Source organism: Eumetopias jubatus, unplaced genomic scaffold, assembly GCF_037043125.1.
Source record: "Eumetopias jubatus isolate StellerSeaLion01/CBP00866 unplaced genomic scaffold, mEumJub1_p1.0 scaffold_10, whole genome shotgun sequence".
NCBI classification, from domain to species: domain Eukaryota; kingdom Metazoa; phylum Chordata; class Mammalia; order Carnivora; family Otariidae; genus Eumetopias; species Eumetopias jubatus.
The window spans coordinates 86260035-86271298 of record NW_028274816.1 but is presented as its reverse complement, the minus strand read 5'-3'; the positions used below and the strand labels follow the sequence as shown (position 1 = coordinate 86271298).

Sequence of the window (11264 nt, the reverse complement as noted above, 5' to 3'; positions counted from 1 at the left end):
CATTCCACCAAGGTGACGGGGCCAAGCCATGCTGGGCGGAGACAGCCCTGCAGCCCCCGCCCCTACAAGACCGGTCAGGAGGTGCTCCCTTCAGATGCCCTTGTAGGGGTCTGGCCAACCCCAGGGGCTCCTGGGCGGGGCTGGACAGAGGAAGTGGCTGGAGAGGCGGCGCTGCCCAGCCAGAAGCGACAGGAAAGAGGACACCCCAGTGCTCTAGTGCTGGCCCTTCTCAGAGCTCCCGGACCCACTGGTACCACGCCCACAGCCCTCCTCCAGGCCAGGGCCCACGGGGGTGGGGGGGGGGGTGTTAGGCCCTGGGAAGGACTCTAGCTGTGTCGTGTCCCCCCCTCCCCGACACGGAGGTTCACAAGAAGTCACGCACTGGAGAGACTGCCACACATGTTCCTCCTGCAGACACCTCGTGGCCAGAGACGGGCCAGGGCTGCATCTCCCTGAGGTGGTGAGCACAGCAGGCCAGTACCCGCCTCCAAGGCCTCCAGCCCAGGGCAGCTGCTCGGCTGCCCCGGGCCCCAGGGGACCCCGTGGGTGGGCCAAGTTGCTAAGTAACCACCACTGAGCAGAGCTGTGGGAGGCCTTCGTGTCCTGGGCCCCAAAGTGCTGTGGGAACAAGGGACTCTCACACGGGGAGGGACCGGTCTCCCCAGAACCCCCCAGGGCCATAGCAGCCAGACCGTTCTCTTTTCCCAAGAGCTCACGCTGGACACCACACACAGAGCCAGAAGGGTCCAGTCACTTCATTTTTACTACTTCACATTTTCAGCAAACAAATCAAGGTGCAAACAGGGTTTATTTCACATTAATATATTAATTGGGTTTGTTGTTGTTGTTGTTTTGTCAAATAAATAGGGAATTCTCTTTAAATAACCATCTCCTCACTTCACGGCCAGTCCAGAAGCAAATGAGAGCAAATTTTAGTGCATCCAGGGGGCATATCACCAATTAGGCATGAAGCTTAAAGGGAAGAGAGCAGGGTGAGGGGCTGGTGAGAGGTCATGGTCAGCACACAGGCTCAGGTCAGGGGCCTCTGTTCCAGCCCACCCCGAAGCCCCCAAACGGTATGATGGAATGAACATGCATTCTCCAGTCTGAGAAGCCTCCTCTAGAGGGAAAGGAGAGAAGGTAGAGGGAAACAAAAGCCAAAAATACCTGGAGGGAAGCAGCCGCCCAGCCCAGTGCCGCCCACCACTTGGAAGCTCAAGTTAAAGCTCCAAAAGTCAAAGTGGTGGCAACAGGTGACCAAGGAGAGGACAGGGAGGTGAAGGTGAGCGTGACCTGGCTGGAGGCTGGCTGGGATTGGAATGTGGGCTGACTGTCCGGTGAGAAGGTGGCCTTCCATGGGGAGGCAGAGACCAGAGCGGAGGGAATGTGAGGGGGGCCCGGTGGGGGCCCTCAGGAAGACGCGAGGCTGGTCTGAGGGAGGTCACAAGGCTGAATATAAATTGGATTCCAAAACGAGGGAGCTGGACTGCAGTAGAGGAGGTGGCCAGAATCCTTCCATGGGCATGAAGCTACTAGAGCAAGACAGGAGCGAGATGGATGCCCACGCTCCTGAGCAGAGCCCCAGACACGGTGAGAGGGAAGCGCATCCAAGCGGCGCCGTGGGCTCCGAGCTAGCTTGAGAAGCGGGGAGGCACAGCTCCCAAGTCAAGGGGGCCCCCCTTCCCTCAACACCAGTCCCTGCTAAGTGTTTTACCATCAGACCTGGAGGAAGAACAAGGCCCTTCCGTCACCCCCCTAGCCCCAGCCTCAGCCCCAAGGGGAAGGGAAGGGAAGGGAAGAGTGACGAGGGATGGGAGGCAGGGGCAGGAGGGGTCTACTGGGTCTTCTTATCTTCTGGGGGGTAGTAAGGAGGTGGCGGAGGCTGGTTCTAAGGAAGGAAGGAAGAAAGATCTCATCAGAAGGTCCACGACAAGACAAGGTCTCCCCGCCCCTAGACCCCTGCACACTGCCCGCCCGCTCCCCGTCCCCGCTCACCGTGGGCATGTAGACGTTGTGTGGGTTGCCCGGGTTGTAATAGGCGCTGGCCGCTGCTTCTGCAGCCTTGGCTTCAGCTGCGAGAGAAACACACTCGGGGTAAGCTCCAGCGACAAGCCCTGCCCTCTTCCAGTGGCCCCCGGAGCTGCGCTGAGACCAGAGATTACCGGCAGGCACAGCTCCGGGAAGCTGGTGCTACCCGGTCCCTTCCAGTTCCTTCAGCCCTCTCTCCCAACCTGATCCTCCCCACAGTCCAGCCACAGGGGGTACCGCCACCTTCTGGTTGTGCTTGACGAGACGACAGAGGGAGACCTTCCCTGCCGCAGAGCACAGGGCTAGCTGGGAGAGAGAGTGGGGGGCTGGAATCCAGATCTTCACCAGCAGCCACCACGCTGCCGGTCCCCTGGACTAGTCCAAGGCCAGGGGTCATTCACCACTTGGGGCTCCTGGCCAACCTCTAGCCGTTCTCTGAGGCCTCTCCATGCAGCCCCGGAGAGGAGAGGGCTGGCCCCCCCAGGACTGTTAGCAGCCCAGGGTCTCACCTGCAGGAGTGGAGGGGACATCAGGGCCGCTGACTGGAGGTTCCATGGGCCCAGGATAGGGTGGTGGTGGAGGCTGCACATATCCCATGGCCCCGTCCATCATGGGAGGTCCTGGATAGAACTCTGCTCAGCAAGAGAGTAAAAGGGACCCAGTGAGCAGCCTAGCCCTGGCTCCCTCAGCTGGCACCTCCCGGGCCTCTCCAGCTCCTCTGTTAGTCCTGAAGCGGCTCAAAGAACAAGTCTCCCCTCAACAACCCCCTGACCTGGGTGGGGGTGGTTAGCGGGTGGGTGGGGTGAGGGGTGGGCAGCAAAGGACACACTCACCAGGTGGGGGCGGTGGATAGGGGTAGCCAGGAGGGCAGGGGTACATTCCATTGGCGACGGGCGGGGGAAAGACATAGGCCCCGCTGGGCATGTGAGAATACCCATAGGCTCCATTGGGGGCTTCGCCTCGGGAGGCTATAAGTACAAGGGGAGAGAGAAGTGAGTGTCGCCCACCGAGGGGAGCTGCAGGGTCCCAGGGATGTGCACAGCAGACATGCCTTACCCCGCCCCATTCCACTCCCCACCCACGCTTGAGCCAGCCTCAGTCAGGGAGGAAGTGAGGGATGTGGATGGGGAGAGAGGCCAGGGCAGGGGAGGTCCAGACAGGGGTGGACGGATGGACAGTGAGAAAGAGGGAGGCTCGGGGACAGGGTCCCAGACGGGAGCTGGGGTGAGGTGGGGACCGTGTGAGGACGTCTGCTGAACCCAACCCTTGGTGATTTAAACTGTCTGCTGTTTGGTAGCTTAATGGCCGGGTTTTGTGTTCATTTTTATGGGGCCATAGTTAAACGTCCTGGAGTTCAAAGAGCTTTGTCCCAATGTCCTATACAGGCTCCAGGCCGGGTAAACCCAGCCTTTGAGGTACAGGCCAGAGTGATGCTAATGACAAGTTTCCTTCCCAATTCCCAGTCCCAGGTCGGCCTGGGGCCCAGAGACTTCTCTCTTCAGTGCTTAAAAAACAAAACAAAAAGTAAACAAACTCAAACGAACAAATTAAAACCCACACATTTCAATATGTCTTCACCCCGAGCTCTCAGAGCCTCGATACCTTGAGATACCACCTGTAGCATCCGCTGTCCAAACTCGATGGCGCCCCCTGCCGTAAAGGTCAACTTGTATGACGCAGAGCCTTCCCAGCCACCTGGGAAGGGAACAGGACATCAACAGCTCAGGAAAAGAACCCAGGTTACACCGGAAGAGATGGCTCTCTGTTCTCTCCAGGTCTCTGTCCAGCGCCCGTGGGGAGAGGGCTGGCTCTGCAGTGCCCGCCTTCCTGCCCAGCTGCTTTCGGTGCGCTGCCCACACAGCGAGTCCACAGAGCACTCTTTGGAACAGGGGACTTTCTTTCTTGGAACAAGCTTCCTAAGTTATCCCATCCCCAGCCGTGGAAGTTCATCAGCACTAGAACCCCCGACTCCTCAATGAAGCAGGTTCCCGGAGCACGTTCCTTCAGCAACAAGGGACATTCAAGTTCAGAGCAGATCCCTCCTCCTGAGGGGCCTAAGGATGGACCTCTGGCCCCTCTAGCCTGGCTTCTGCCTAAGGGGAACTGTGAGCCCCTAGAGAGCAAGACTCAACCTGGTTGGGTGTGAGGGGGAGGCCAAGTTCAACACAGAGGTCTCTGGTGTCTGCAAAAAACCCCGCCACCCAGCAGGGCCTCTTGGCGGGGGGTGGGGGGTGGGGTGGGGGCAGCTGGCTCTTCCTGGCTGTAGGGAAAAGGCCATTCCCAAGCCCTGATGCAGGTCTTCCCATACCTAAAATGTGAACACATTCCCCAGGTCATGATAAGCATTTTTACTTATTTTTCAGTCATTTGGTCGATTTCACCCTGAAAAGCTGATCGGAGCTGCTATCTTCGCCTCTCCTAGCTCTCGTCATTTAAAGCCCACTTCTGCTCAACAGCTGGCAGCCCAGGTGGGCGGCCCTGGAAGCTAATCCAGAGCCAGGAAGAGAACAAGGCTAGGGGGCGATTAAGACAGCCGAAGAGGAACGTCTCCAAGACAGCAGAGGCGTGGCCAGAGCACCTCTCTGGAAGCCCCGTCTGTGTCCCTGAGCCCCCATCACCCACCTCCTGCTTCAGCCTGCACCGTTCCTTTGATGTAATTTGCTCCAAACACGGGCTGCTTGATCTCACAGTCCTTCATCAGATAAAACGGCATCATGAAGGACTGCATGGCATCCTTGCCTTTGGACAGAAAGATGACCTGCAGGGAGACAGAATAAGAGTCATCAGTGCCCATACCACAGCCCGGCCTACTCTATCACTTCCTGTGTGTGAGGAGTCTGCTCCCAGGGCCAGGGCCCCGCGGCACCAGGGCAAGCTCTGCACCAGAAGCTCCTGGAAAGAGCTTTGAAAGTGAAAGGCTTGGGGTGCCTGGGTGGCTCAGTCGTTAAGCGTCTGCCTTCGGCTCAGGTCATGATCCTGGGGTCCTGGGATCGAGCCCTGCATCGGGCTCCCTGCTCAGCGCGGAGCCTGCTTCTCCCTCTCCCACTCCTCCTGCTTGTGTTCACTCTCTTGCTGTGTCTTTCTGTGTCAAATAAATAAATAAAATATTTACTAAAAAAAAAAAAAAGTTAAAGGCTCTCCGTGCAGCCTGGCTGGAGAGGCTTAATGTGGGTGTTCACGAGGAAAACGTGCTGCTCACAGGGCACGTGAGAGGGACAGGCTGCTCTGCCATTTAAGTGGTGGATGTGGTGGGCAAGTGAAGGGGGCTGCAAAGCTAGGGCAGGGAGGCAGCGGGGAGGGAATTCTGGCTTCCAGAAGGGGGAGGCGTAGCCCGTGCTTCACAGAAAGGAGAGTGAAGGAGGGGAGGAGGTGCTGGATCCCGGGAGAAGGGGCTGCGCACACAGCAAGTGTCCCACCCCACACCTGGAAAACCCTCTTTTATCTTATTCTTTTAAAGATTTTATTTATTTGAGGGAGAGAGAGAGAGAGAAACAGCATGAGAGGGGAGAGGGTCAGAGGGAGAAGCAGACTCCCCGCTGAGCTGGGAGCCCAACGTGGGACTTGATCCCAGGACTCCAGGATCATGACCTGAGCCGAAGGCAGTCGCTTAACCAACTGAGCCACCCAGGTGCCCCGGAAAACCCTCTTTTAAACCCTTCGATCTGGGACTGAAGATGCCACCAGAAGAGGGGTTGTGAGGCTCCCTTGTCTCTGCTAAGTCTCGGTGATGAAAACTTGAAGATATGCCCCTTTCTTCCAACCATCTTTAAATCTAACTCTTGGTAGTTATGGGCAGTGAACCTTTTCCAAGAATGGCCATTTGTCTTTCTCTGGAAGGCTCCCGTCAGCCTGGGTCATTCTCAGGCAAGGCCCATGCTGCAGTCTGGCACTCCTGGCTCTGCAGGGCTGTACCAGGCTGTCTGCCCAGCCTGGAGGCTCTGGCCATGCTACTGTATCCTGTTTACCACATTTGTCCCCCTGGACGTGCACGAAGGCCTCGTGCACTGCGCTTACAGAAATCAAAATCCTAACAGCCTCCCCACTCCAGGCCCAACTCATCCGGGCAGCGGCACCCAACAACATACAGATTTCACAGCAACCGTTCCGGAGTTTGCATGGATTCAATGCCTAGCGGTCGGTTCAGCTGCCCAGAGGGTCTGGTGGTTCTAGAACCCAGGAGCATATGACAGAAACATGTGAGCGAGGAACTAACGTTCACCAGGTTCAGAGGCTACTGGGCTCATGAGGCCGAGGCTGACCTAACACTCACCATCAGCCACCAGGAACCACAAGCTTTCAAACCATCACACGGTGTGACTCACCCGGTACGGGGTAAGGTAGACGGTGCCTTTCTTGGTCCCTTTGAAGGCCTCGGGCACGTTCTTCATGTCACTGAATGTAAGTTCCACATGATCATAAGTCATCAGGATGCTGTGATGAGAAATGAGGACAGACCCTGATGAGCCAGTTTGGAGCCATGACCTGCTTTCCCCAGGGACTGACAACCCCCGTCCCCCCCCCCCCCCCCCCCGGGAAGCAGGTGTCCAGCACGTCGGGTCTCAAACCTCTTTGGACACCACTGGAAGGAAACCATTAATACAGCCTCGGAAGAGATGAGCAAGGTGGGGGTCTACAGAATTTCCCCAAGCCCCACATGCAGACCCCCCAGGTGACCACAGCAGAAGAGCCAAGGGCATTAAAGCTGTAACACCGTCATCCCTCAAATCACATTAGACTACCTGGGTTAGCTCTCCCATTTTCTTCTGAGACCCTATAATAGGTGTCTGTTTTCATCGGTTTATTAGTACTGATATATAAACCCTCTAAGGCACGACTCTACGCATTACCAAAGGGCTGATGTCACGGTTCCTTTAAACCTAGGCTCCTAAACTGGGTCTGCAGGGGTGTGAGTCCATGAAGCCCTTGAGATGATGGTCTCCGTGCATTTTTCCGGAAGAATCTGCGGCTTTCATCACTCTCAAAGGGATTCATCACTTGAAGAATAAGGCTCACTATTTTACACATGAAATTTTAAACACTAATTTATTTTTTTTAAAGATTTTATTTTTATTTTATTTGAGAGAGAGAGAATGAGAGAGAGAGAGCACACGAGAGGGAAGAGGGTCAGAGGGAGAAGCAGACTCCCCGCCAGGCAGGGAGCCCGATGCGGGACTTGATCCCGGGACTCCAGGATCATGGCCTGAGCCGAAGGCAGTCGCTTAACCAACTGGGCCACCCAGGCGCCCTTAAACACTAATTTAAACTCCAGTTGCCGTACGCACAATTTTTTTCAGACATGAGGCTGAAGCATTTTCTAAAACAAGGCACACCATTATTTAGCAGCACAGAGCCCGAAGTCAGGTAGGAGGCTCACCAGGACAGATACATTCTTGTCCCACAAAGTCCCACTGAGAAAGAAAGAAAAAGAGTCCCAGGAGATGTTACCAAATGGCATCAAAAGTGTTTCTCCAGGCCCGGGACTGGCTCGTACACAGAGAGACAAACCGGGAACAACGTGAGGTTTCTCTGATTATAAGACAACAAGGTCCAAGTTCACATGGTTCCATTTGTCTCCCTCCTCTCCCAAGTATCACAGCTTTCTTCACTGGGGAAGGTAAGCGGGGAAGAGGACCGGTACCAGAAAAGAGAAGTGCAGCTCAGAGGGGCACCTGGGCGGCTCGGTCGGTTAGGTGGCCAACCCTTGGTTTCTGCTCAGGTCATGATCTCAGGGTCCTGGGACTGAGCCCCGCATGGGAGTCTGCTTGTGGATTCTCTCTCTTCCTCTCCCTCTGCTCCTACCCCCTGAGCTCACATGGGCCCCCCCCTCTCTAAAATAAATCTTAAAAAATATATATATATATTTAAGAAGTAGAGCTCAGAAAAAAAGAGGTCATACCAGGCACAGGCTGGTCCAGCAGACCCTGAGCAGGTAAGATTGAGGGAACGCCAGCATTCGGAGGCCAGGGGCATCCCAGGCTTTCTCCTGACTCATCAAGCATTCCTGGGTGCTGGCCCTGGCAGGCTATAAGGCTCTGATCCCATCAAGTCTCTTCCGGGGACTCAGACTCCTCATCAGCCTTCTGCCTTCAAGAGGCATTTCAGGGTCAGCGTAGCTCAACCAAGGCTAGATGGTTTAATTCCCTGTGCCCAAGGAGCAAGAGAGAAGCCCCTGAGAAGTCCCGAGACAGAAGAGAGGACAGAATTGATTGGGGGGGGTCAGGGGGTGGGGAAGAAAGATAGCAGCTGGAAGACCTCTGCTCTGGGAAGTGACCTAAGTCAACAGGCATTCAAGAGAAAGACACAAGGATGGACACCGTGCCAGGAAATGTGTTCATCTGAAAAACATCTATTTAACTGCACCTCTGGGCCTCAGTTTCTCATCTGGAAACTCAGCAGTTCTGGAATATACGGGAAGGTTATGTACTGTAGTTAAGCCTATTGACTTGAGAGTAAAGACGCCTTTCCTGGAATCCCATCTGTGTTATTTACAGCTCTGTGATCTCAGGCAAGTTACTTAAGCCTCTCCGTGCCTCAGTTTCCCTACTTGTAAAATGCGTTGAATAGTATGACCCGCCGCGCCGCACTTCAAACATATTAAAGTAGAAGAGGAGCACGGCCTGGCACGTAGTTAACGTAGTAACCCCTCAAACAGTGGCAATTATTTTTTATCTAACGCTCTTCCCACCTCTTGAAGTCATCGACCCCGGGGCCCCGCCTGTCTCCCCAAGCCCCGTCCCCCTCCAGCCGCCTCACCCCCCATCCCACGGCTAATCGCGACATCCCAGCCGCTCCTCCGCGACCCACCCTCTGCCTCCGGCCCCGCCTCCAGCCGTTACCCCTCCCAAACCGCACCCCGACAGTTTAGCCTGTTCACGGGTTTATCCCCGACCGCCCACCGGCCCACCTCCCACGCCCGCCCTTCCCTCCTCCAGGATCCTCCCGCAGTGTTTTCACCTCTCGGTGTTGTTGACGATCACTCCGCCGCCCTCCGAGTGATTCTTGTTGAGCGCCATAGTCTCTCGGAAAAGGGTCTCGAGACTCCCAACGCAGTGCGCTTGCGCCCCTCTAGGGCCCGCCCCTAGTGGCGTCGTTCGTATTAGAGTCAGCCAATCACAGCTCTTGCGTGGAACCTGGCCCAACCACCTGATCTCGAGCGTCACGTGGTAATAGTATACTCGCTCCCCCCCCACCCCCGAGTTCCGCCTGCATCACAAACAAGCTGAAGACTACAATTCCCCGAAGGCAATTCTCCCTCAATCGGCTTTTCCCTACGCTCGTTGAAGGATGCATTCTGGAACTCGTAGTCTTCCAGACCGTAGGCCCGGATTGACTCCCCTAATTGCATAACTAATCGGCCTGCGCATTCCCCACTGCCCATCCCGTCCTCAAAGGGACAGGAATAAACAGTTGGACACGCCACAGGGGAATTAATCGTAGAGGCCCTGAGCACAAAAGTGCATACTCACAGAATGAGGGTGGTAATCCAAACCGGGTGTGGGGAATAGTGAACAGTCACTTGCTGGGGCGTCTTTATTCGCTCAAAGAGCGTTTGCGGAGCCCTGAGTCTGTGACTTTGCCTTGGATTCGGTAGTCACTGTAGCCTCGTAGATGAGTGCAAGGCCCGGTTCCAGGACGTGGTGGGCTGATGGGCTGGCGGGCTGGCAGAGAGGAGTCAGAAAAAACTTATGTCCGTGTCATGAAGTCAGACCCAGACCCTCCGAGGTTGGGGATGAGAATGTCCGTGTGGGGAGGGGAACCCGGTGCCCCGATCTGACGCCCCCACCAAACCCATTGTCGGGTCGGGAGCGCCCCCACCTTCCGGCCGCCTCCACCGCAGCTGGCCTCGCGGTGGCGCTGCTCCCTCTAGAACATTCTGGCTTTCAGTCCGGCCCGCCCTGCAGCGTCCCAGCTGGAAGATTTAAACAAGACTCGCAGTAATTCAATGGAACTAGGCACAAGGCGAGACCTGCAGCCTCATTATATGACTCACAAAATAGAGCTGACTCATTTCAGTTTGGGACCCAGCACTGGGCGGCGCCCCTGGGCAGCTGTAGTTATTGTATAAACTAACCCCATCTCCGATGCGAATCTTTGAAGGGGGGAGGAAGGAGGGGTGTCACTCCCCACGTGGTGGGGCTGGTGCATCATTAATCTTAAGGGGTCAGAGTTTGAGTTTAAGCAGACAGCTGACTCCCTGACACGTGACGGCCAAGATGGGGACTTACCTGCTTGACTTACCTCTTGAAAGAGATTTCCTAGGTGAAGAATCAAAACCCAGAAAGATTGAGATATGTAACAGCCTTCTGTGAAGTCTTAAGCACAAGCGGGTGGGACCCTGCAGGACAAGTGCAATGAACGGACATGATAAGATCTGCCCCAGTAGTTAAATTAATTTTGGCACATGAAGTCTATGCCCTCGTTTAAAAAAAAAAAATGAAGGCAAATTCTATGTGCAGATACAGAAAGAGTACCAGTCTGTTAAGTACAAACAGGTGTATGAATATGCTTCTGCCAAAAAACAAAAACCAAAAAACTTTCTTATATTAAAATTAGGATCTAGATCTAGATATAAAATTTCTGGAAAGAGCCACCAGACGTTTTTGGCGTTATCCCATCGAGACGTGGGTCTGGGAATTGGGGTGGGCTGGTGGCTCCATCTATTGTATACTTCCTCATACTGTTTGTTTACTGTGCACATTCTAGATATTATTAACACATTTCAAAAAGAAAGCACAAATCCACCCAGTAAAGTTTATGTAAGAATGATTGCTTTGAGGACCATAAAAGGGAGGGTGGGGAAACAGTCCAGTCCCACCCCCACCCCTTTGCGCAACTCCATCATCGGTGGCAGAGGCTATTGCAGCTTTTGGAGGCTTTGTTCAGAACTAAAATACACAATCACGAATACACAGTATACACAGCTGTGGCCACATTTACGCCTCCTGACAGGAGAGGAAATGTGTTGAAAAGGAAGTCAGAATGGAGAAGAGCTAGCAGGCTCAGTTGGTTCCAGCTTCAATGTCCAATTTTTGCAAGTTTAATAAAAACATAACTGTGGGAAACCTGGCTGGCTTAGTCAGTAGAGCACGCAGCTCTTGGTCTCGGGGTTGTGAGTTTGAGCCCCACGTCGGGTGTGGAGATTACTTAAAAATAAAATCTTTTATTTTTTTTAAAGATTTTTAAAATTTATTTATTCATGAGAGAGAGAGAGAGAGAGAGAGAGGCAGAGGGAGAAG

General features: G+C 54.6%; 1 protein-coding gene across 2 annotated transcripts; it reads right to left on the bottom strand.

Moving 5' to 3' along the window:
* Nucleotides 1-745: 745 nt before the first annotated feature.
* WBP2 (WW domain binding protein 2) lies at nt 746-10424 on the bottom strand. 2 transcript variants are annotated; one of them, XM_028112598.2, is made up of 12 exons: nt 10267-10424; nt 9844-9937; nt 9495-9686; nt 8983-9106; nt 6351-6459; nt 4651-4786; nt 3631-3723; nt 2862-2996; nt 2538-2660; nt 2272-2334; nt 1996-2072; nt 746-1888 (listed from the first exon to the last, which is right to left on the bottom strand). In XM_028112598.2, exons 4-12 carry the CDS (start codon nt 9039-9041, stop codon nt 1835-1837), a joined length of 849 nt encoding a protein of 282 aa, XP_027968399.1. In that variant the 5' UTR covers nt 9042-9106; nt 9495-9686; nt 9844-9937; nt 10267-10424; the 3' UTR covers nt 746-1834. The 2 variants fall into 2 exon arrangements, with proteins under 2 accessions (XP_027968399.1, XP_027968402.1); XM_028112601.2 differs by lacking the exon at nt 2272-2334 and having other exon boundaries at nt 10267-10281.
* Between the last annotated feature and the right edge of the window lie 840 nt (nt 10425-11264).

Bases quoted from the DNA above. Each gene is read 5' to 3' on its own strand.
- WBP2 (XM_028112598.2), bottom strand. From the start codon at position 9,041: ATGGCGCTCAACAAGAATCACTCGGAGGGCGGCGGAGTGATCGTCAAC. The intron at 6,460-8,982 runs GTGAAAACACTG...TTCTCATCACAG, and splicing joins ATCGTCAACAACACCGAGAG to CATCCTGATGACTTATGATC. The intron at 2,073-2,271 runs GTGGCGGTACCC...TTTCTCTCGCAG, and splicing joins TCGTCAAGCACAACCAGAAG to CTGAAGCCAAGGCTGCAGAA.